Genomic DNA, 25,955 nt, shown 5'->3' with positions numbered 1-25,955 from the left:
AGTTAGCATAAAGATAGTTACCCCTTCAGTTTTACACTTTAAATAAACCATTTGTCCATTTCCCCCCTTCCTTTAATTCCCCAATATTACTCTGATTTTCTTCAAATCACTCTAGAAGTGAGAAAAATGGATTTAGACTTAGATTTATGGAAATGAAAAAATGGTTATGGAGGGTTTACTTAGGCTTAGACAAGTAATAGATCCCTTTCTTTTAAAGCTCCCGGAAGTTTTTACCAAATTTTTCAGAATGGTACCTGGAAGTCCCCTTATCCCTTGATATTTTTGCCCCTCTGTCTTCTGGAACAGTCAAAGTAATATAGAAATTATCTTCTTGAAGGTTTTTAAAAATAAATCACCTGTGATTTTGAGTCTAGTATTCTCTTATGCTGTAGTATTTGGAAACTCCTCACTTTTTCCTATGATTATTTGTGTAGATTTTAAAATTATTTCTGAAGATAGATTTTGATAATAATGTTTTATTAGAAAGCTATCTATTTTAGAGTTTAAAATTTATTAGCCTAGAGTTTTGCAAAGTCCTCTCTTATGTGCTAAATTTCTTCCCTTATCTAGTTATATCTCCTGCAAAACTTTGCCTATTTGTTCTTAATTTTCCTTCATTTAAGCAGGTCAAGCATCTAAAATATTTCATCTTTATATTTCTAAAGATATATCTCTTGAATGTATCACATCTATTATTTTCTGTCTTCTAATTTATTAACTCTTTTTCATTGTTTTTATTTTAGTTATTCTGTCTGACCCTTAGATTTGATTGCCTAACTTGTTTATTTCAAAGCTTTTTAGTAATATAATTGCACTCATTTTCCACTGAGGATAGACTTGGTCATATTTCTCAGGTTTAGATATGTTCAGTTTTATTTTTATTATTTTCTAATCTGTAGTTTTATTTATGACTTGGAATTTAAACTATGAGGTGTTTAAGGCAGAAAATTTTTATATCTCAGTGATTGCTCATTTGGTAAGAACTAATTTTATTAATTCTATTTTATGCTTCTCCAAGTATAATTCTCTTGAAGTTGAGAATAATTGCTGTAAGGAGTGGAGAATGAACTTCAGGGGACAAGCAACAACAACAGTGTAGATTTGATCTACTTTAATTCTGCTAGAAAGAAGTCATTTGGACTCCAGTGACTGCATTTGTATTATCAGAAGCATCATAATTCAGTTAAATCTATGAAATAATTCAATGTTCTACTTTAATATGGATAATATATTTCACTAATTTATCAAACACTCACTCACACACTAATTCCTTTTCTATATCTAGCATTTTTACTGTGACATTGGAAAGAAGAGCTATCCAATGTTTAAAGCTATACTAAAACATGGAAACATGCAAAGCTGAAGCTTTTTGCAATAAGCAATCAAGCATAAAAATTACTAAAAGGTATGCAAGTAAATATATACATACTGATTTCTGCAGGTAATTTCATATGGAAGTAAAAGAGAAGAAATAGAAAATTCATGAGAAAATATTTTTCATAGATATTTTAAAGTAGTGACTTTCAAGAAAAATAGTACTTTTCACAACAGGTGCTAATTACAAATTCACTCCATTTTAAATCAAACAAGAGTTATCAAATAAAAATCCACAAAGCATGTCACTTAGCAGGCCACTGTTCATATTAAAAGGAGTTTTATTATCATGTTCTAATAAGATAGAAACAGACCCCGTGTAATTAGTGTTTATAGATATTAACTATTTCTTTTCATAGATGATAGAATCACAAAAGGGAGATAAATATTATACAAGGCCACTTTCATTTGAGAATCAGTCTGAAAATGAATAAATGATAACATAAAAGTGATATTTACTTTAAAACTTCTTTTCTTTTTTTTTTTTTCGGGGGAGGGGGGTTGGATATTGTGATTTGGCATGCCTGTGAACCAGTTATTCAGATGGAATCTGAACTCAGAGTTAGGGGGAACCTAACTCTGGGTTTACTCAATAAAAACTGAAAAACTATATGTCTTCTTTTTTCCTTTCCTGAAGAAATAATGAGAGTGAAATCCTTTTCCCTAACTCTGAAGTGCATTTAGGTATGTTTGCACTCCTCCTTGCTCAGGAAAGAGTTAGGTTAGTAGTATCTATGATTTCAAAGTATCATTAGCCTTTGATTTGAGGCAAAGATGCTGAAAAATCAGGCTCCACTCCCCAGGCAAACAGCGCTTGTAATCTGGATTATACATTGTATAACGTCAATAACTGTGTTTTTGTTATTACACTCTACAAATGTTTTAATTCCCAATAAATACACTGTTTCTATATAAAGAAGGCTAATCACTTGAGACTGTAAAGTACAAAGAATCAAGCATCTCCTTTGGTACAAGCACATATGAAGATCGCATTTTATCACCTGAAAGAGTAAAACAATATTAAAAATTATAATGCTTATTACTTAATAATTTAAAGTACGATATTTAGTTCTCCCACATTTTCTAAGTAAATCCATATTTAACTCAATATAGTTTAAGACAATCTACAAAAGACATGAAGAAATATTCTTGATAAACTAGATACATATTTTAATTTTCTGGTAATATTTAACTAACTAGAATCTTAAGTAATAAAAGACCAGTATTTCCCCAATTTGAACGCATTCAAGTTGATCCCATTTAGTATTCTCTTCTAACAGGCCTGCTAATTAGAGGGCTCCTTGACCTCTAGGTTCCATGGAATTTCAACAACTATGAGGATATAATTTCCCAAGTATAACTGCATTTTCAATTATACTAAAGGATTAAAAAGTACTTGGCATCCCTATGCCAAATACCATGCAGGCTTTGAGAATTCTTAATTTCCTCTTAACGGATGAAATTTGAATAAGATAAGCTCGAGTGAGGAGCTGGGAGTCTTGTATTCCAGTTCTAGAGCCTTAGGCATTCAATTCCCGGGGCCAGTCTACGAAGGGAGGAGGGCAGACTGCATCACTATGAGGGCCCCTTCCTGCTCTAGCAGCTATGAGTCCAGGATACCTTTAGAGTGTGAAGAAATAAACGCAATAATCAAAGTGGGAAAGGAGATCTTACTGTTTTTGGAAGGATCTTTTACCACAGCATTTGTTTTGGCTACGCTGTCTGCTAGTTGATTGTAATTTTTCTTCAGGCCATCAAGGTTCTGGTGAAGATCTTTAATCTGCGCCAGTACATCTTTAGCTGTGTCGTTGGCTTGCCTTGCTTTGTCTTTAACGGCTTGCAGTTTAGCAGCTGTGTCTGTAAGCAGAAGACAGTATGAGAAACAAAACAAAGGGTCTGGAGTTAGTGGCTTAATCCATGCTTGTCAAAGAGGCTGCGCCTGGCTGACCTCAGGGACTCAGGCATGAGGGAAAGGCTGAACTTTGTCTCATTCAGCCACAGCAAATGAAGTACATTTTCAGTGAAATTGAATTTTCTCAGGGACCTTCGTTATGAATACCTGATTAGCCCTTAAAATAGCAATGTGATTATTCTAAAAGTTCATTGTGGAAGGCGATATTGTGATTTGCTGCTGAACATATTAAAGCGAGAAGTTTATCCATCTGAATCATATAGCTTCATCGAAAGTAGTTTTAACATTTAATCTGCACTTCTAGGGTTGGGGGGAGGGAACGAATGTATTTCAATTTTGATAGAGAGAGACTTTTTCAGATATATTAGACCATGTGTTTGTGTAAACAATTTATATTTGTTATCAGCATTGGATATTTTCTATGAACATATTTACCACTGAAGAAGTGACATGAAAATCAGTAAAGTCACTTGGGCTTTTTAATGTTAAAAAGTGAAAAAAATCATTAAGGTTTTAATAGCTCCTGTTTGGTATAGATGTGTTTCCTTCACCATAATTTTTATAAAAAATGTACATTGTACATATATTTATGTGCCTACTAATATGTTGTAGATTAGGGGTTAGGATCACAGCCCCTGAAGTTAAACTGTGAGGTTGGAATCTTATGTCTCTTTTAACAATGGTCCTCAGTGTCCCATCTAAGTTTGTCTGTTGTAAATTGGAGATAATAATGCTGTTCACCTTGTTGGATTAGTATGAGGGTAACATACACTTAATATAAACATGCTGAATAAGCCTTGCTTAATAAATGTTAGCAACTCTTGCTACTGTTGTATCATGCTATTAAAATATAAAAATAGTATCCCCCCCAAAATAGTGCTTTCAGTAACTAATAACAAACATTAACTCCAAGTAACAGGTAATGCATAAAAAGATATTCTAGACATGGTTCAATTTTAACATCTTAATGTTTTTGCCAAGAAAACTGTGCGGAAAGGCAGCTGGTTCTCACCTATTACTGTAGGTACTGTGTATGTGCTAAATCATTTCAGTTGTGCCCAGCTCTTTGTGACCCCATGGACTCTAGCCCGTCAGGCTCCTCTGTCCGTGGGATTCTCCAGGCAAGAATACTGGAGTGGGTTGCCATGCCCTCCTCCAGGGGATCTTCCTGACCCAGGGGCCAAATCTGAATTTTTTATCTCTCCTGCATTGGCAGGTGGGTTCTTTACCACAAGGCCACCTGGGAAGCCCTGTAGATACTGTAATAAACTGCAATTTTGTGGTAGTAAATCAACATTTTAGAGGATAGTGTCTGTGTGATTTTATTCTTTCCCACCAATGTAAGATTTCCTGGGCTGAAATGTGGAAGAACAATATAATAACAAGATGTCTATTATTTTCTTTTTTGTAATTTATTCCTATAAATGTCAGTTAACAAATGATAAACATTATGGTGAAAACTGTTTCTTAGTTTCTCATTCTTACAAAGAATTCATTAGTATGAAAACCATTATCTAATAGCCTGACAATGGTACAAATATAGTGCTAGGAAATACAGGTAGAAGTTGGAACATTTTTTAAAAGTTTATTTCCATTAGGATAGTTTGCAGTGTCTGGAATTCTTACCATTTGGAACAGCTGCTAGCTTTTCCAAAGTGTCATTCAAAGCTCTCAGGAGATCCCTGTTCCTGATATTGGCATTGTCTAATCTGGCTGTCAAGCCATTCAGTTGGTCATCATTTTCTGTGAACAGAAAACAAAAAAGGATAAAACAATTTTAATCATCTGTGAACTTACAGATGGATATAAAATTTCAGGTGCTTTTATTTTATAAAATTAATTTTTATTGGAGCATAGTTTCTTTACAATGTTGTATTAGTTTCTGTAGTACGGCAAAGTGAATCAGTTATATGTTCATATATATCCCCTATTTTTTGGATTTCTTTCCCATTTAGATCACTGCAGAGTGCTGAGTAGAGTTCATTGTGCTATACAGTAGATTCTCACTAATTATCTAATTTATACATAGCAGTGTATATATGTCTCCCAATTCATCCCACTCCTGCTTCCTCTCTTGGTATCCATACATCTGTTATTCTTGTCTGGGTCTCTATTTTTGCCTTGCAAATGAGTTCATTTCATGCATTCATCAAAATGAGTGCATCATTTTTCTAGATTTCACATAAAAGCAATACTATACAATTCCAGGTTATTTTATTGTTGGTTTTTTTTTTTAACTTTTTTTTTTCTTTACTACATGAGTTCTCAATCCTGAACCCCCTTCCCACCTCCCACCCCATATCATCTCTCTGGATCATCCCCGTGCACCAGCCGTAAGCATCCTGTATTTCAGGTTATTTTAATATAAAATTATTTAATAATAAGAAAATTGATTTAATTTATTGGCATCTGTATACAAATATATTTCAGATCAGATTATAAAATATATATTTATATGTCCATGTGACACACAAATATATTCAACAATTATGTTTTCTCTGGTATCTAATCTTTATTTGACTTAATTTGATGGTTTTCTATGGAGAAAAACTTTGAAAGATTTGGTCTTTTATTGCATTTATAATGATACCCTCTTGATATCACTCAAATTAATATCATTATTTTTAAAACTTTATTATCGAAATGGACACTGAATTAGCTTTTAAAAATCTCAAATAGATATGTCTATCAAGCAGAATCTCCCAGCTTTACTAAACATCACTTAGTAATATTTGAAAAAAATAAAAATCAAAGGAATGAAAAAATAGCCTCTGGCACATTTTTGTTTTTTTTTTTAATAGAGAAAATAAAATTTTACAAATTACTTTAAGTAGGCTTTATATAGGTTTTTTCTTGCTACTTTAGCATGCTTTCTTTAACATTAAAATATATCATTTACTGTGGAAGTGGAAGTGTCAATCACTTAGTTGTGTCTGACTCTTTGCAACCTGATGGACTGTAGCCTGCCAGACTTCTCTGTCCATGGAATTCTCCAGCAAGAATACTGGAGTGAGTTGCCATTCTCTTTTCCAGGGTATCTTCCTGACCCAGGGATCGAACTTGGGTCTCGTCCACTGCAGGCATAGTCTTTACCATCTCATACACAGGGGATGTCAGACAATGTAATATTACTAGTATAAATTGTCCAGCTTCTCTCCACTAATTTTTTAACATGTTCAAATGTTGTTAGTTTGTATATAATATTGTATTTTATAGCAGATAAAAACCAGGAGTGACACAAGAAAGATAACGATGGTGTGAAGAATGATGTACTAAATAATGTACTTGCATTTTATACCTGGTTGTGCTGGGTAGTTTGTTTTCTCTGTGAAAATATTTTTGTTTTTTCATTTAAAGAAGTTAAAGAAAAAAAGTAACTTGAAATGCTGAAGACCATTATCTACCAACACCGACTGTCGCTCTCATCACTTTCCTGGTACCCAGAGTGGGCAGACCAGGAGAGACTACTTCTCACTGAACAGAGCAGAGCAGTTTTGATTGGATTGTGTGTCTACCCATTGCAGAGGTAGTGCATCTGGCTTCTTGGAAGAACGAAACAAGCCACTGGCAGCTTAGGGAACAATCTTTGTTTTTATTGGTTTCATCTGGGAAGACTAGCAAAGGGAAGGGAAGATAGATGGAAGATTCTTAACTATCAGTGTTCTGGATGTGATAAAGAGTACTGAACATATTAATTAATGATCCATTCCATTTCATATTGGGGTTTTATAGGCAAACGAATTACACCACTGTTATACCACAGTAATATAAGCACATAATATTGTTGGAGGCATCTGCTTTTAGGTTCCAAGCCAAAGACCTAACATCATAGAAAAATAAAGCATAAAATATTCCAGAAAAACATGGCTCTAAAACATCAACATGTTCATTTCAGTCACTAAGATATTATTTTCAATGCTAGTCCTTCAAAATATACTTTCCAAGTAATTAGATTTTCTCCTCTGTCAATCACAATTTATCTTTCTTTTAATACTTCTGTTATTTTCACTGTACTAAAATAAAATCTTTGAATAGGTTATGGAAAGAATACTTTTTGAAATAAAGACAATCTCACTATGACTGTGATATCTATACAAATTCCCTGAGAATAGTTAAAAGCTTTTCTTTTGATATTAATTTAGAAGTCTTCATCAATTAAGGAAATGGAACGGTACAAATTTCATTTCTTAGTTTCTTGATTGGATTTGACTTTTTAAACAATGAAACATTTAAAATGTGCTGGCAAGCAAGATATTCATGTATAACTGAGAAAACCATTAATTTAAAGGGCATCACTTGGTTTATACTATTTTATGAATTCTGATAACAAATACTGGCTGAACAATCAGGCCAATTATTCAGAACAAAGACTGATTTGAGGAACATTGTTACTGCCATTCCTCAAGTTTCAAAGCACTAATTTTGTTCCTCTGCTTTCTGTACTAGAAAGTCAAAATGGGAATATTCTGAGCCTATTCTGATTTCTTTGTTTCAGGATTTGACTCTATTCTCTTCTTAATTTATCCTTTCTTATACCCTGATCATTTTTCTCTGAAGTACCTTTTGGAATTTCTCAAACCAAGTCTAAACACTTTATCACTTTGTCAGTCTAATTCTTCAGAAAAACAGAAGTTGTGTGCAGAAAACAATTGCAGATTTTAAAATGGAAGACTTATAAAATGTTAGCCATGCAAACCTAGGAAAATAAATGATCCAAGGCTGCCTTTAAATGGAGATACCCGAGGCAGAGGTTTCTATAATTAAAATGAAGGAAAGAACCCATGTGGTTCAGTTTGAATGGTAACATGGACAAACAGAAAATTATTGGTAGTTAAGATAAATCCAATCCAACTCATAATTTTTGATAAACAAGAAAAGGAGCCAAATTGTAATCCACAGTGCTACCTTGCACACCTTTCTCTCCTTATTTCCTCACTTTTCATACCCATTAGCTATAGCTAAGTCACCTATGCTCTCTCCAGATACCACACCCACTGAACCTCAAAGGCTACATATACATGCTCTAATTTTATTTTAATTTTTTTGCATGTATTATTCTGTTTATTATTATTATTTTTTAAAGTTGTACTATATATATTTTTTTTAATTTTAAAATCTTTAATTCTTACATGCGTTCCCAAACATGACCCCCCCTCCCACCTCCCTCCCCACAACAACTCTCTGGGTCATCCCCATGCACCAACCCCAAGCATGCTGCACCCTATGTCAGACATGGACTGGCGATTCAATTCTTACATGATAGTTTACACGTTAGAATTCCCATTCTCCCAAATCATCCCACCCTCTCCCTCTCCCTCTGAGTCCAAAAGTCCATTATACACATCTGTGTCTTTTTTCCTGTCTTGCATACAGGGTCGTCATTGCCATCTTCCTAAATTCCATATATATGTGTTAGTATACTGTATTGGTGTTTTTCTTTCTGGCTTACTTCACTCTGTATAATTGGCTCCAGTTTCATCCATCTCATCAGAACTGATTCAAATGAATTCTTTTTAACAGCTGAGTAATACTCCATTGTGTATATGTACCACAGCTTTCTTATCCATTCATCTGCTAATGGACATCTAGGTTGTTTCCATGTCCTGGCTATTATAAACAGTTACATGCTCTAATTTTAGCTCTCCCTTTCTCATGCACTCCCCACACATTAGAAGACAAATGTCCAGGAATGAATTTGGCAGAGACAGAGCTCATAAACTGAGGGAAAAGAAGCAGAGCAGCCAGGCTGGACTGTGAACACGCCTGACAATATCAGTTCCCTTCATTGTGTAACCCTGAGTGAGGTAGATGTATTCAGAATGAAAGTCACTAGACACATTTGCTAGTCACTTCCATTAATAATAGTACTAATTTACTCATGTTGACCATGTTCCTGTTACTGTGTTAAACATATCAGCGTTTAGCTTACTTGGAACTGGTAATACTGAACTATGTAATAGTTCAAAATAAAGCTATTACAAGTATTTCTTTGATCACTGATGATGCATTCTTTTATATATTCTAGGCATTACAGAAAGTCGTATAGTGCAATGAAATAATTATAGGACTTAGAGTTGGAAGATGTGGGTTCAAATGTCATTTCTATCCATTTTTACATGTGTAAAATTAAGATAACTTCATATGACTGATAGGAGAAATCAGTTGAAGGATGTATGAGAAAGTATTGGATATTTTATGTAGTTATTAAAAGGTAACAAAATAATTCACATTGGTTTGGTAATTCACATTGCGTTGAGAACTGCTTTGGTATTTTTGCAGGTTTTCAGTAATGTTATTTATGATTTACTTTCTTCTGTGATCCCTGGGTTGGGAAGATACCTTGGAGAAGGAAATGGCAATCCACTCCAGTACCATTGCCTGGAAAATCCCATGAACAGAGGAGCCTGGTAGGCTACAGTCCATGGAGTCGCAAAGAGTTGGACACGACTGAGCAACTTCACGTTCTTCTGTGTTTACAGTGGATCATCTAGAATCTAAAGTTTTTAGTTTCCTTTTATAGTTCTTAATATATAGCCCCCATTATCAACTAAATATAAGAATGATTTTATATATTTTAATGGGAATGTTCTATTTTGACTATTCAAACATATCTAATTAAGTTCCTCAAATGCAATTTTTAACTTTTTTCTCACATAAAAGTGAAAGTCATTCAGTTGTTTCTGACTCTTTGTGACCCCATGGACTATACAGTCCATGGAATTCTCCAGGCCAGAATACTAGAGTGGCTAACAAAGCACAAATAAATACCTTGAGAGAGAATCTCTCATTCATAAGGGTGAAGTTTGTAGAATTGCTTTTAATATTGAAGGGGTCGAGTTAAATGGAACTACTGCAAATTACCGTATAGATAACATTTTGCAAATAAAATTTTCATTATCATGAAATTTGTCTTATGAGCTACTACTTAAACTCAGTATCACTTTTGATTTGCTTCTTAATCAAAAAATGGAGGAATGACTTCTCTTTTAAGATTTTTTTATACAAATATTTTACAAAGTAACCATCATGTTTCATCTTTTGTTGTAGAGGCTCCTTCTGAATTGTTGCTGTTTAGTCACCCAGTTTTGTCTGACGCTTTGAAACTCCATGGACTGCAGCACACCAGGCCTCTCTGTCCCTTACCATCTCCTGCAGTTTGTCCAAATTCACGTCCATTGCGTTGGTGATGCCATGCAGCTATCTTATCCTCTGATGTCCTCTTCTCCTTCAGCCTTCAATCTTTCCCAGTGTCAGAGATTTTTCCAATGAGTCAGCTGTTCACATCAGATGACCAAAATACTGGAGTTTCAACTTCAGCATCAGTTCTTCCAATGATTATTAAGGGTTGATTACCCTTAAGATTGACTGATTTGATCTCCTTGCTGTACAAGGGACTCTCAGGAATCTTCTCCAGCACCACAATTCGAAGGCATCAGTTCTTTGGCACTCTGCCTTCTTTATGGTACAGCTCTCACGACAGTAAGTGACCACTAGGAAGACCATAATCTTGACTATATGGACCTTTGTAGGCAGAGTAATGTCTCTGCTTTTCAACACACTGTCTAGGTTTGTCATAACTTTCCTGCCAAGAAGCAAATGTCTTTTGATTTCATGGTTGCAGTCACCATCCACAGTGATTTTAGAGCCCAAGAAGAGGAAATTTGTCACTACTTCCATCTTTTCCCCCTCTATTTGCCATGTAGTAGTGGTCATGTATGGATGTGAGAGTTGGACTGTGAAGAAAGCTGAGCGCCGAAGAATTGATGCTTTTGAAATGTGGTGTTGGAGAAGACTCTTGAGAGTCTCTTGGGTTGGAAGGAGATCCAACCAGTCCATTCTGAAGGAGATCAGCCCTGGGATTTCTTAGGAAGGAATGATGATAAAGCTGAAACTCCAGTACTTTGGCCACCTCATGCAAAGAGTTGACTCATTGGAAAAGACTCTGGTGCTGGGAGAGAATGGGGGCAGGAGGAAAAGGGGACAATAGAGGATGAGAAGGCTGGATGGCATCACTGACTCAATGGATGTGAGTCTGAGTGAACTCTGGGAGTTGGTGATGGACAGGGAGGCCTGGTGTGCTGCAACTCATGGGGTCGCAAAGAGTCGAACATGACTGAGCGACTGAACTGAACTGAACTGAATGCGGCCAGATGTCATGATTTTTATTTTTTTAATATTTAGTTTTTAGCTGGCTCTTTCACTCTCCTCCTTCACCCTCATCGAGAGACTCTTTAGTTCCTCTTTGCTTTCTGCCATTAGAGTGGTATCTGCATATCTGAAGTTGTTGATGTTTCTCCTGCCTATCTTGATTCCAGTTTATAACTCATTCCTTCTGAATTAGAGAGCAGGTTAACTTCTGCAGTGCTTTATCCACAGCTCTGAAGCAGAGCGTTTGGAAGAGGTAAGGGATCTGTATGAGGTGAAAACCTTGATTTTGACCTTTCTGGTAATGAGAGATTCCTGCAATGCTCATCCATTCACTCATTTATCAAACCTTTATTAGGGGCATGAATGTTAATGTGTCACCTCTACACCACGGCAAAAGGCCAGCGTTTTTATCCAGCAGTGCTTAAAAACATCATCTCTGGAACCACATTAACTTGGGCTAGTTAAAGTGTTGGCTCTACTATATGTATGCAGTATATTCAAATAGAATTTCTTTGACTTAAATGATTCTGTTGCAGCTTCCCTGGTGGCTCAGACGGTAAAGAATCTGCCTGCAATGCAGGAGACCTGGGTTCGATATCTGGGTCAAGAAGATTCCCCTGGAGAAGGGAATGGCTACCCACTCCAGTATTCTTGTCTAGATAATCCCATGGTGGGGTACAGTCCATGGAGTTGCAAAGAGTGGACATGACTGAGCAACTAACACTTTCAATTACACACAAAAATGGTTAATTTACTACATTTTATAATATGTGATTACTCTATGCATGCGAACTCAGTCGCTTAGTCATGTTCAGCACTTTGTGAACGCATGGACTTGTAGCCCACCAGAATCCTCTGTTCATAGAATTTCCCAGGCAAGAATACTGGAGTGGGTTGCCATTTCCTTCTTGACCCAGGGATCAAACCTGCATCTCCTATGTCTCCTGCATTGGCATTTGAAGTCTTTACCACTGAGCCACCTGGGAAGCCCTTGATTTCTCTATACAATTTATTAATTTTATTATATTATATTATCTTTTTAACTTTGAATGTTTTAAGAACATAAGAGGTAAAATTTATCTCAAGTCACTTGACTGTAATTTTTCATCCAGGTACATGAATCTGCCCCCAAGTCAACCCCACCACTGAGTGCAGGATCCCAACACTCGTACTGAAGGAAGAACAGCTGAGTAAGGAAGAAAGCTGGGTGAAATCCAGAATCTCATTCTTGTCACTGGCCTCCTTTCAACTGATTTGATGAGGTTGCTCCACCCAGTCTTTTCACGCTGGGGCACACCTAGCCCTCTTCCATTACCTTTTTCCTATTCTTACCTTTTCCCAGTAGCTGTTACAAGTTTGGGATGTGTCCTATCTCTGATTTCCTCTTTTGCCCTGACATATCCCTTACATGTACCATGCAAGGGAACCTCTAAGATCAGTAAATAGGGCCTGTGTTTATAGGAAGGCATGTTCCCGGGAAACTTTGTCCTGATTAAAAAAGTGCCAAACCCGTTCTTGTTTGCCTTGGGCACAGTGCTCGCTAGGCCCTCAATAGCCATTTGCTTGCAACTGAACATGTTCTTCCTCCCAATACCAGATTATAGCTGAAGCCTGAGGAGAGGAGAGAAGGGGGATTTGTCTGGTGGCATGTCTGCTGGGCTTCCCTGGTGGCTCAGATGTTAAAGTGTCTGCCTGAAATGTGGAAGACCTAGGTTCAATCCCTGGGTTGGGAAGATCCCCTGGAGAAGGAAATGGCAGCCCACTCCAGTACTCTTGCCTCAAAAATCCCATGGATGGAGGAGCCTGGTAGGCTACAGTCCATGGGGTTGCAGAGTCGGACACCACTGAGTGACTTCACTTTCACTATCATCTCCAAAGTCTTAAGATATCAGATAGAGGACAGTCCTCTCTTCAGCTAGTTGAATGAGAAACCAAAATAACCAGACATTAAACACTCCATGTGGTTCCTCTAGGACAAGCTCCAAAGCCTGAGTATGGGTTTGCAGGTTCCTTTTGTTTTGACCAGCAAGGTATTCTAAAACAAATGTAATTTAAATACCTTTAAGTAAGACAAGTACTCTCTGGTTCTAATAGTTTCTGTCCTTCCGTGTTTGGCCCTTATTTTGCCACTTCTCATTTAAACTCTGAAACCGAGTTCAACTCTATTTTAATTTCTCAATTTTCTCTATTCACACACTGAAGGAGGAACTAAAACTCTGCATGAGGAATTAGCAATTCATAAAGGAAAAGATTAGCTTGTTCTCAGACTACAATAGGCTAGGGGATCCAGGGGTGGCTTTATCCATTTAAGCCAAAATTATTTCTTTGTCAATGGAATGGTTTGTTTGTCTTTCACTTGCATACTTTTGGGATTCTGGCAAATGGCAGTATGCAAATTATGCAAATATATATATACACAATATAATATAAATATCATAATATATATTATGTGTGTGTGTGTGTTAGTTGCTCAGTCATGTCTGACTCTTTGTGACCCCATGGACTATATATAGCCCGCCAGGCTCCTTTGTCCATGGGATTCTCCAGGCAAGACTACTGGAGTGGGTTGCCATTTCCTTCTCCAAATATATATTATATATATTATATATACATATATATACACACACACATACATACTGGTACTTCTCTGGTAGCTCAGTCGGTAAAGAATCTGTCTGCAGTGCAGGAGACCCTGGTTCGATCCCTAGGCTGGGAAGATCCCTTGGAGAAGGAAATGGCAGTCCAATCTAGTATTCTTGCCTGGAGAATCTCATGGTCAGAAGAGCCTGGTGGGCTACAGTCCGTGGGTTGCCAGAGTTGTATACGACTTAGTGACTAAACCACTATATATATTTACATACATATGTATAGGTATGATATTTTGGCTGTGCTATGCAGCTTGTGGGATTTGGTTGCCTGACCAGGTATTGAATCCCTACTCTTGGCAGTGAAAGCATGGAGTCCTTACCACTGGACTGCCAGGGAATTCCCAACAGGAGTCTGTTTTTAATAATACAAAAATACTTTTATTTATTTATTATTGGAAGAGAGGAATAGCTACTTTATTCAGAAGGCCAGCAGACTGAGAAGATTAGTGTCCTGCAAATTTTAATTCCTAAATCATACTTCAGTTTAATGTCACTATAATATTCCTGTTTATTCTGTTTGTATCTAATTTGAAATAATAACACAGACTCTTAACAGGTTAGTAATTGCAAGTGTGTTATATTCATGATCGCAAAACCATTTTGATACACTTGTCTGGTCTTAATGACTCAGCGTCTGGAGGCTCATGGTACAGAAGGAAAATATGGATTAATTTGATTAAAATTAATTTTGCGGGTAATTCTGGCATTGTTCTGTGTTTTGGACAACATCATATGTCATACAGTTCATTGATTCCATATCCTTGGGCTTGAGCATAGATCTTTTTATTCAATGTGCATGTCATTCATTTTACAGAGATGTTATCTATTTGTTCCTAAGTAATTAAATAATTTCACTTATTTTGAGCAAAGTTGAAAAGTAGGGTTAAATGAAGAGGCAAATAAAATTAGAAAGTTACTCTATATAAGATAAGGTATATAATTATAGAATTTTAGTATTTTCATACTTCTAATATATCATCCTCAACTTCAATCCTTGCTCTGTACACATTCCATGAGAGCCTCACTTGGCTATTTTTTTTTTTTTTGTGGACGAAATCCTTTGTCAATCTGCAAAGTAGTATTAATTCACCCAGTGGCATCAATTTATCTTCTAGCTTTTTTGGTCATCAATTTGTATCAAGCCCCATATCCATCAACAAAACAATTTTTATCTCCATGGACATTCAATCAATTTGATACAGACTGGTCTCAAATGGCAAATGTGCACAAGGGCAAATTTACTTTTAATAAATGTATACTCAAAACTTAAAGGCTAAACAAACTGCTCCTGGCAAGTTCAGGTTCTCTGAAGGCAAGAACAGCATAATGATGGCAGGGAGCAGCTCCAAGTTATTCATGACTAAAGCTCATGGACTAACTGTATTGTACTGACTAGAACCAAGTAACACATTAGAAATATGGAGGGTATACTGCCTTACCATTTTTATTCCTTCTAACTCCAGGCACCATAGAGAGAGAAATGACTAAATCTCTATTTTAATAGCTGCTGTCAAGTATTTTGCTCTGTACGGCCTATTTCAGCAGTTCCTGGTGGTAATATATGGCATTTCCCTGATTAAGAGCCGTTTTATACCTTGTGTAATTGGCCACAAATCAGGGGAATGTCATAATGTAGCAGGAAAACATTCCCATCTCCGTCAGAGCCTTGGCTTGGATTTCTGGAGGAATTATTACTTGAGTAGTTTGTGGGTTTTCATTACTTTAAATAATGTACTACCTGAAGTACAAAAAAGGGCATCTAAACTAATGAACCTTTCTGTCACCTAACCCTGGCTACCATACCTGTCCTTAGATTTCTTTTTCAGGCATTCACCTCAGGTGTGAAATTCAAAAGGGCCCCCCAAAACTCAGTGTTCAAGATAAAACATTTTTATGCAGTATTTTTTTAATCACATTTAATTCAAAAAAGATCAATATGAGCAAAATATTAAAAATTTTAAATAGAAACAGAACCTAACTCTGCACTTGCGTGGCTGAACCTGTCTCACCTCACCCTGATCTCAGCTCTGGGCAAGAGCATTGGAGGGAAAGGCATGATGACCAAGTAATGATATAACCCAACTTGCCAAATTAGGAAAACAGGATTCACTCTACAGCTATTTTTAAGGTTGTAATAAATAGAATTTCCTGCATCGGATTATACATATAAGGGGTCATATTTTACCTATGATACACAATCCAAAGCATTTACTGTCAGAGTGCTATCTATAAGGGAGACAAAACATGTAATTCCATACCAGCCTATTTTGGAAATAAAAGACTATTCATTGAGAGCACTGGCAAATATAAATGATAAAAATCTCTTTTCTTTCTAATGTTAGTAAAGACCAACATTATTCCTTTATTTAAAAAATATGCTTATTTCCTGAATTGAGATAGTCACTGTGATACTATACACCAAAATACAAAGCTAAAAAGAAGATCCTGCTACCGTCCTCTAGAAAATGGATGCTAAGTCTATGGCTGTGATGATTTGACGAGTCTATGAGAAAGGGGTGCACAGAGAGGAGACATGTAATTCAGATGGGGTGCCAGGCCTCCTGGAGATGATAACATTTGGACTAAATCTTGAGGGTCTGATAGAAGGTAGCTGGTTGGAAAAAAGGGATGGTGAGGAGTTCCAAAGAGAAGAATGAACACTGCAGAACTTGGAGGTTTGAAATGGCAGCAACTTTTCAGAGAACATGAATATCTCAGTAAGGTTGGGGAGCTGGATGCAAGCCAGAAAAGGGGAAAGAATGAGACTGAAGACAGAAACAGGAGGCAATTACATGAGAACAGGAGATATTTGAATGAAATAATAAATATAATAACTTATCTAGAATGTGGGCTGTATTGAATTTTTAATGCAAAATCCATATGATAATCAAGGCAGATATTTCATGCACTTTGATCTTTGAATTAGGAATAAAATACACAAAAATGTATTTAAGAGGCAAAAACTTTTTGAGATATGAAAGTGAAGTCGATCAGTCGTGTCTGACTCTTTGCGACCCCATGGACTACTGTAGCCTACCAGGCTCCTCTGTCCATGGGATTTTCCAGGCAATAGTACTGGAGTGGATTGCCATTTCCTTCTCCAGGGGATCTTCCTGACCCAGGGATCGAACCTGGGTCTCTAGCATTTGTAGACAGGTGCTTTACTGTCTGAGCCACCATGTGCCTCACTAAATTGAAAGCTGTATCTGCCTTATTCATTTGTGAGCATAATTTCTAAAGTCAAAAAAGGTGGCATTTGATGGTCTTTAAAATTTAATATACCTTAAAAATTAAAAGTTCTTATACTTAATATCGGAGAAGGCAATGGCACCCCACTCCAGTACTCTTGCCTGGAAAATCCCGTGGATGGAGGAGCCTGGTAGGATGCAGTCCATGGGGTCACGAAGAGTCAGACATAACTGAGCGACTTCACTTTCACTTTTCACTTTTATGCATTGGAGAAGGAAATGGCAACCCACTCCAGTGTTCTTGCCTGGAGAATCCCAGGGACCAGGGAGCCTGGTGGGCTGCCGTCTACAGGGTTGCACAGAGTCGGACACGACTGAAGCGACTTAGCAGCAGCATACTTAAAATACAGATGAAATGGTGTTGCAGAAATTAGGTTTAAAAATTCTGAAGTAATGCTCAGTACAAAATGACATGTGAAGGCAAAATATAGTAAAACTGATAAGATCGTTTACTTATAGTAAATCTAGATAGTAAAAATAATCATAACAACCATGGTGCAACAATTACATTTTCCAATAATCTGATAGAATATCCTACCAATTACAACTACAATTACACTGAAAATAATAATAGAAAGAGATCACACTAACCTTTTACATCGTTTGCTAACTTCTTGGCTTCATTAAGAATCCCAAAGCTTTTCTGAAGAGAACCTTTGGCACCTTCCTTTAATGAACCCTGAGGACCTGTTGCCTGTGGGCAGAAAAAGAAGTGTCACATTTCTAAAACCAAAAAACGAAGAAGTAGAGCTATCTTGCAGGCAGTTGGTACACCATTTACCTTTAGGAAACCATTCTGAACTACGTATGCAGAATAATACATTATCAGCACGTATTTGTGATTAAAGTGAGGAGATGAGAAGAAAGTCTAGAAGAGAACCCTTGGGAATCCCAATATTTATTTAAAGGCAGGTACAGAAAGTGGGGCTAGCAGGGTGATTGAGATTCCAGAAAGGACAAAGAGAACCCAGGAGAGCACGATATCTTGGAAATCAAGACTTACAGAAGTGGCTCAGAGTGTGATGACTGGCAGTGTTGCAACTTGTAACTGGTCAGTACTATCAAGTGCTGTCAAATGGTCAAGCAAATTAAGAACTAAGCACATCCTTGACTTTATCCCTAAGCACATTGCATTCAAGCTATGGGGTAAGTGGAGGAAGCATTTCCTGTCCCCTAGGTACTGAAATGAGGAAGAATAGTGTTCCTTTTCTGAAGGCATCTCCAAGTCTTAGGGCAAAATAAAACCTTCTAAATGACAGTCTCTGAGCCACAATCATCTCCTAGCAAAGATGGATTTGTTGAGGCTTGAACTAAGAGAGCTGACGCAAAGATAATAGAGTGATATAGGAAAAGGATTGCTTAAAATAAATGTTTAGTTATCCATTTTAACAATGTTTGCACTTCAAGAATCATTACATACCAAAAGATAAATCAAATAGGATCTTACAAATTTAGATCTTGTAAATTCTAAATTGGAAGAGTATTTCTGAGTGTAAGAAAAGCTAGAGAATGCTAAATACTTACTGTTGAAGTTATAAATCTGAACTCAGGTTAGCCTAGACATAATACTATTCAACTACATTTCCAGTGCTTTAATAGCATTTTTTATCATACTATTCAAACATTAAACTAGGAGAGATTACAGATTGCTACTGTTGTGGTAAAATTTATTTTAAGGTGTTATTCCAACAGCTTTCACTTACATAATCTATTGCTTATAAAACAGATTGATTAAATAATACTATGATATCTACAAAAGGATATATTGGAAACATCTACATAAATAAAAAGAATCTGTGCATTTATATCTAGCCTTTGCAAAAAGAGCTGCCTGACAACTCTGACAAATTATGCTGTGGGAAATGGACACTTTCTTCAATTGAGAATACAGAAATGCTTGGTCCTATGGTGTCTGTGGGGAATTAGATACAGTAACGTCATTTAAGTGTCATTTATTTTGAAGAAAAAGTAACAGTGTCAATATCAACGGCACAAATCCAATGTACCTTACTCAAAAATATAAGGCTCCATTACCCACTCAGCTTCTATATTTGTTCCAAATTTATATGCCTTTCTTATTCCCTGGTTACAGGTTTCCTGAATCAAAACAGATTAGAGAAAGGAAATTACAAAGAAAGAAGAATGAAGATTCTCTAAATAAGCACATGATAGCAGCCAAAGTGACAGCTGACAAACTGACAATGAGGAAAGAAAACCAACTTGGAGAATTTTTAAATCTCAGCAATCCAAATCTATTTGGATAAGGATGAAACAGGCTTCAGTAGATGCCAATATTGACAGTGATGATCCTGAGCCATCAAGATAACATGGCTCATTCATAATACTAGATCCAGCTAGACAAAGCAAGCAAGCAAGGGAGCAAGCTTCCCCCAGAGTCTTAAGGTATGAATTCCTTTCTACAGGAACATGGTCTGGTGAGAATCTAACAACCAACATTTTACAGCTGATCTTGGATATGCAAAAGAGGCAAGGAGGTGAAGGAAGGAAAGAGAGTTGACTTGCTGGGCATAAGAAAATTAATGAAACAAGGTGAGAGAGAAAAGAAGGGCCAGACCACATGGAAAAAGGCTAAAGTCTGAGCTGTGGAAATTCGGAGGGACTAGGAAGAGTGATGGGCAATATTCATTTTTTTCTACTTTCTTACACTTTTTAACAGTTTTAGTGAGGTATAAATAAACTTACCATATTTAAATTTTATAATTTGATAAGCTTTGATATTTATACACCCATGAAACGGTCAGACAATTGAGGTAGAGAACATACCCATCATTTCTTTTCATACCCTCCCTTCTACTTCTTGTCCCTCCTTATCTCCACATAAGCACTGCTCTGGTTTCCAACACTTTTAGTCTGTATTTTATGGACATTTATATAATAGAATCATCCAATATGTAGAACTCTTTTTTCTTGTTTCGTTTCTTTCATTCAGTGTAATTATTTTTACATTTATCCATGTTGTGTGTGTATCAAAATGTGATCTCTTTTCTATTTACATAGATAGGTGTGTGTGTTCAGTTGCTCAGTCATGTCCAATTCTTTGTGACCCCATGGACTATAGCCTGCCAGGCTCCTTTGTCCATGGAATTTTTTCCAGGCAAGAATACTGGAGTGGGTTGCCATCTTGCACTCTAAGGGTTCTTCCCGACCCAGGGTTCAAGCTCGAATATCTTGCATTTCCCACATTGGCAGGCAGATTCTTGACCACTGTGCCATCTGGGAAGTCCCACATGGATATGCCCCCAATCTATTTATTCATTCACTTCTTGATGGACATTTGGATTATATCAGCTTTGGCTATTCTAAATAGAGTCGCTATTAACATTTGTATACAAATCTTTGTACGAACATATGATGATTTCTCTTGGAATGAAAGACCTCTAAGTGGCGTGGCTAGAATATCTGGTGGATATATGTTTACGCTTTTAAGAAACAATCAACATGTTTTCCAAATTACTTGTACTATTTTAAATTCTAACTAGCAGTGGGTGAGAGTTACAAATGTAACTATATCCTTGTCACTACTTGATATAGTCGGTTTTTTAAGATTTTAGACATTCTAATGCTGTGTATAATAGTTGGATTTTAATTTGCATTTTCCTTGCAACTAATTATGCTGAGTGTTTTTTCATGTGCTTTTCACCATCTTCTTTGGCTGTGTCTGTTAAAATTTTTTGTACAAGTTTGTATTGGGTTATTTGTTCTTAGTGAGTTTTGAAAGATATTTATGTATAATATGGATACAAATCCTTCATCAGACATGTAATTTGCAAATACATTCTTCTAATTTGTAGATTATCTTAATGAATGGTTGGATTCTATGTTTTAACATTGTCAGAATTTTTCCATCTAGGTTTATGAGGGATATTGATCTATAATTTTCTCTTTTTTCATAATGTTTTTGGTTTGTATCATAGTAATACTGGCATCATGGAATGACTGGGACATATTTCCTCCTCTTCAATTCCCTGAAGAATTTACTACTTTCTTAAATGTTTGGTAGATTCACCAGTGAAATCATTTGGAACTGAACTGTGTGTGGTGTTTTTGTGTGGTGTTTTGCACACGTGCATCTGCACATGTATGTAAGGGTTCTAAAACACAAATTTAATTCTTTAATAAGTATAAGGCAAAGAAGCACTCCAAAACAGTAAAGAGCTGATGGCATACAGCCACATACTCACAGTTCAGGTTTAAAAGACAGGTCTGTCATATGATGACAGAATGGAAGACACTAACATGGTATGGATGGAGAGAACTGCTTCAATTTGTTGGAATCTGGAGAGTTCCTTCTCCAACACTGCTTAGTAAGTCACTGAAGCACATCAACAATATCAGGACTGTTGATGAAGCAGCATTTTCCAAGCTAATTATACTTCATACATATTTATAAGCACCACATCTGAGTTTCTGAGCCGTTGTCTACAGCATATGTGAAATATAAATGAGGTTCTTAGAGCTGCAAGATAGTTTGTTTCTTGCTTTTTAGAGATTGCATTTTTATAAATAAGTTCTTCTCTGTCTGCGTATATATACATATATGTATATATAAATTATCTAAAATCTTTTATTATATCACACAAAATAGGATTCAGTGGTATATGTAGGTTGCTACATGTTTTGTTAGGTAATAAATCATTCATGGAAAATGTGAGATAATTTAAATCATTAGAGAAGGAAAAATACAAGAAAAAATGAAATGATAAAGTCTACAAAGATTTAACAGAGGCTTGGTATTTAATTAATTGGCTTTTATAGATTCATGGGGTCGTAAAGAGTCGGACACGACTGAGTGACTGAACTGAACTGAACTGAATACATGTTAGTTTTCTTCTTTCTACTATTTGTTAAATATGCATAGTGACTTGTTAAGGCACCATGTCATTGATTAATAGATGAATGAATCGATTGATTTACCCAATAAAATTTATAGCTCGTTCAAGGAGAAGGAAATGACAACCCACTCCAGTACTCTTGCCTGGAAAATCTCATGGATGGAGGAGCCTGGTAGGCTACAGTCCATGGGGTCGCAAAGAGTTGGACAACTGAATGACTTCACTTTCACTTTTCACTTTCATGCACTGGAGAAGGAAATGGCAACTCACTTCAGTATTCTTGCCTGGAGAATCCCAGGGACAGAGGAGCCTGGTGGGCTGCTGTCTACGGGATCGCACAAAGTCAGATATGACTGAAGCGACTTAGCAGCAGCAGCAGCAGCAGCTCGTTTAAGCACTGGAGTAATCTCTGATATTCAAAGATGGAATGACTCTGCCTTCTCTAACAAAAGTGCAGTGGAGTGGTGCAGTACAGTGGAAAAATTCCTTATACAGAAAATGATTATTGCCACAATGGTGCATGGAAATATCTAGGTGTTTGTTGTCAGAGGAGGCGCACTTAGGGGAAGAAGATATGAAGGTGAGACCTGCAGTTATCAGAATGGTAAACCCACATGTGATTGATTTATTATTTAAATCAGCAAATTTGAAAGTTATTGTTTATATTTCTTTCTATATTATTATTTTTCTAAGTGGCCTTCAAATAACTTCATTAGAGACAAATTTTCTGAATTCATTGAAAAATTTGGCACTAAGGAGAGATGCATAATTGTTGTTTGTTTTTGTTTTCTAAAGAAAGTACCAGCTGAAAATTCATCCGCATGGTTTACAACTTATTTTGTTATGAAATAATTTATTTTAGAAGACAAGTCTTGCACGTTTCCAAAGCGGATAATTTGTCAAGATAATATGTGACTTAGATGATTATAAACTTAAAATCTTTTTAATAAAGAAAGCTGTGCAAAATGTGCAGAGGTATATGTAAGGACCGGTAATTAGCCACAATGTGTTTATGTAAAATATATGTCAAGAAATTTATATTTGGGCGTGTTAGACTATTGCTAAAAATTGGGGAGAAATTTCTTATTATAATAAAATAAGTTCTTAGAAAAAGTGGTGGTCTAGTCCTGTATACATTTTAAAAGATATAACTTTTGAGAATATTGAAAAAAATGTATGATGTTAATTAGATACATTAAGCTATAAAACAGTTATGCAAAAGTTATCCATTTGTACAAAAACCATTTGTACAGGAAATAATATGGACAGATTAAACAATATTATAAAAGTGATTATTTGTGGTTAGTGAGATTATACACATTTTAGATTTTCTTCCTTTTGCTTGTCTGTATTTCCTATTTTTGTATAATGGATATGAACTGCTTTTGTCATAAAAGGTCACTTTTAATTTTAAAATAAGAAAATCACTGTATATTGATTTTAAATGTGTTTTAAAATAACCTATATATCAAAAATCTCTAGGATACTAAAATGACACACTAAATCAAAAATGAGTTCAGAAACAACCCAAAGGAATGACTCTGGTCAGAAATCTGGTGAAAGGCTGTAGATTCTGGCATCACAGGGGTTAGATGAGCCTCTGGAGGATTGAAAGCAACTGAGAAAGGAGACCAAACGGTGGAATAGAATATCTCCAAAACTTACTCATAAGAATTTAGAGTTCATGACTGCAAATTTGCAGCTGGATAACACCAAGAAAGACAATCAAGAGAGGATTTAAAAGTATATTCAGGCTTCTCTGGTCATCTAGTGGTTAAGAATCTACCTGCCAATGCAGGAGACACGAGTCAGATCCCTTGTCTGGGAAGATCCCACATGCAGGTTGGAGAAGACTCTTGAGAGTCCCTTGGACTGCAAGGAGTTCAAACCAGTCAATCCTAAAGGAATTCAACCTTGAATATTCACTGGAAGGACTAATGCTGAAGCTGAAGCTCCAATACTTTTGCCAGCTGATGCAAAGAGCCAACTCAATGGAAAAGACCCTGATACTGGGAAAGATTCAGGGCAGGAGGAGAAGGGGGTGACAGAGGATGAGATGGCTGGATGGCATCACCAATTCAATGGACATGAGTTTGAGCAAATTCTGGGGAACAGTGAAGAACAGGGAAGCCTGGCATACTGCAGTTCATGGGGTTGCCAAGAGTCAGACATGACCTAGAGACTGAAAAACAACATGTATAATAACTAAGTAAAAACAGGTTTTCACCAATCACAGCATGAGAACCATTGCTCCAGCACCTCTGGGTGCCACTGACATGTTGCCATGAGGTAGGGTCTAGACAAGCTACTGAGGGTAACATTGGTGGGCACCACAAGGAGTCTTGATTCTGAGGTAAAGACAATGGAGAAGTGTCTACTGATTTAGAGAACATCCTTAGAGGGCTTATGCCTTTCTCTCCATTTAATGTCCAGAATCAGACTCAACATGGCAATTTCATTCTTGATTTGTCCTAAACTTATTCTTGTATTTATTCCTGTTGGTGGAAATCTCAAGTAGCAGGTCTGAGACCAATGTTGTCTTGAATAAAATTAGTTTAAATTTACATTGCATTATAGCATCACCCCAAAGAACTTCTGTGTTGCTGACTAATCAAACTCTTTGATTTCATTTCTAACAATTTATGCCCTGAATTTTCAAATATGTCAAATTCTGGGTAATAAAACAGAAGCTTGTTTCTCTGCTTCCAATAGATTTTTTACAGTTATTTACTCAGATGAGTATATCATGTTAGCTGGCTTAAGGAATACCATTTTCACACACAGATTCAATATTTTTCTGTGTAACTTAGACCCTCACTGACTTTTTCATATTTGCTCTTGCACAAATCAGTCAGTTCTTAGATAAGTTGCTGAATTGCTGATGGAGAAAAAATGCTCACCAGCTTTACTGACAGATTCAGTTTTCAAACTTATTATGGATTACACTATTGTTTCCATTAACACTACACTGGTATAGAATTTAAATTCCAATGATTATAGATATTAATAAGAAGTCAAAATTACTGTTTGAATAACTTCTAAGTAATGGCTGACAGAATAAAATACAAGGTATATGTGAGTTAAAGTTTAAAACGTGACTGACACTATATTATTGGGCCTTTTGATTGCAATGTGTATCCTGCTAATATTTGCAGTTCTTTATGTAGGAAATAAAAACTCAAAAATGACCATGCAACTATTCTTTATGTATTTTGGTTCATCCAATTACACAAAGCAAATATTAAATAAGACAGACTGAAGAGAAGATATGACCACATTTCTAAACAAATACTCATTAGATATACCTTAATGTTTAATCATACTATGGAAAAATTCACAGTATTTGATTATATGACTTATTGACCAGTAGCAGTGGTATCAAAAGAATCTAGCTACATACAGATTCAAAAACTAATAAAAAAGAAGAGATTATTAGGAATAATACTATTAATATTAAAAGAAAGACTAATAAAAAGAAAATAAAAAATATAGTAAAGGAAAAGAATAAATAATGTAGTAAAAGTTGGAAAGTATTATTTTTACTAACATGACAAATAATAAAAACTTAAGGACAGGCCAGAATTCTATTTATCTTTATTCCTATGCGTTTCATAATGCCTCTATATATTAAGTACAATAAATATGTGGCTTAAAAAAAGGTTTAAAAACAAAGAAAAAATTGAAAATGTGGACATGCTTAATATCTCAAGTTAATAAACAGTTCAGAAGTTACGTATTACAAGCACCACAGTTGCATCAAAGAAGGATAATT

At 35.9% G+C, this 25,955-nt stretch overlaps 1 protein-coding gene across 3 annotated transcripts in view; it reads right to left on the bottom strand.

Annotated features, from left to right (window-relative positions):
- The window catches only part of LAMA2 (laminin subunit alpha 2), a 684,287-nt gene that overhangs the window by 84,741 nt on the left and 573,591 nt on the right, over positions 1–25,955 (bottom strand). For all 3 annotated transcript variants that reach the window (XM_060419598.1, XM_060419599.1, XM_060419600.1), the window contains 3 exons: positions 17,922–18,024; positions 4,913–5,029; positions 3,049–3,231 (listed from right to left, as the gene is read on the bottom strand). In XM_060419598.1, coding sequence (XP_060275581.1) covers positions 3,049–3,231; positions 4,913–5,029; positions 17,922–18,024 — 403 coding nt within the window. The remainder of the gene's footprint in view (positions 1–3,048; positions 3,232–4,912; positions 5,030–17,921; positions 18,025–25,955) is intronic.

The sequence above is a fragment of the Ovis aries genome, chromosome 8 (genome assembly GCF_016772045.2).
Source record: "Ovis aries strain OAR_USU_Benz2616 breed Rambouillet chromosome 8, ARS-UI_Ramb_v3.0, whole genome shotgun sequence".
Lineage (NCBI taxonomy): Eukaryota > Metazoa > Chordata > Mammalia > Artiodactyla > Bovidae > Ovis > Ovis aries.
This window is presented reverse-complemented; position numbering and strand designations above follow the sequence as displayed.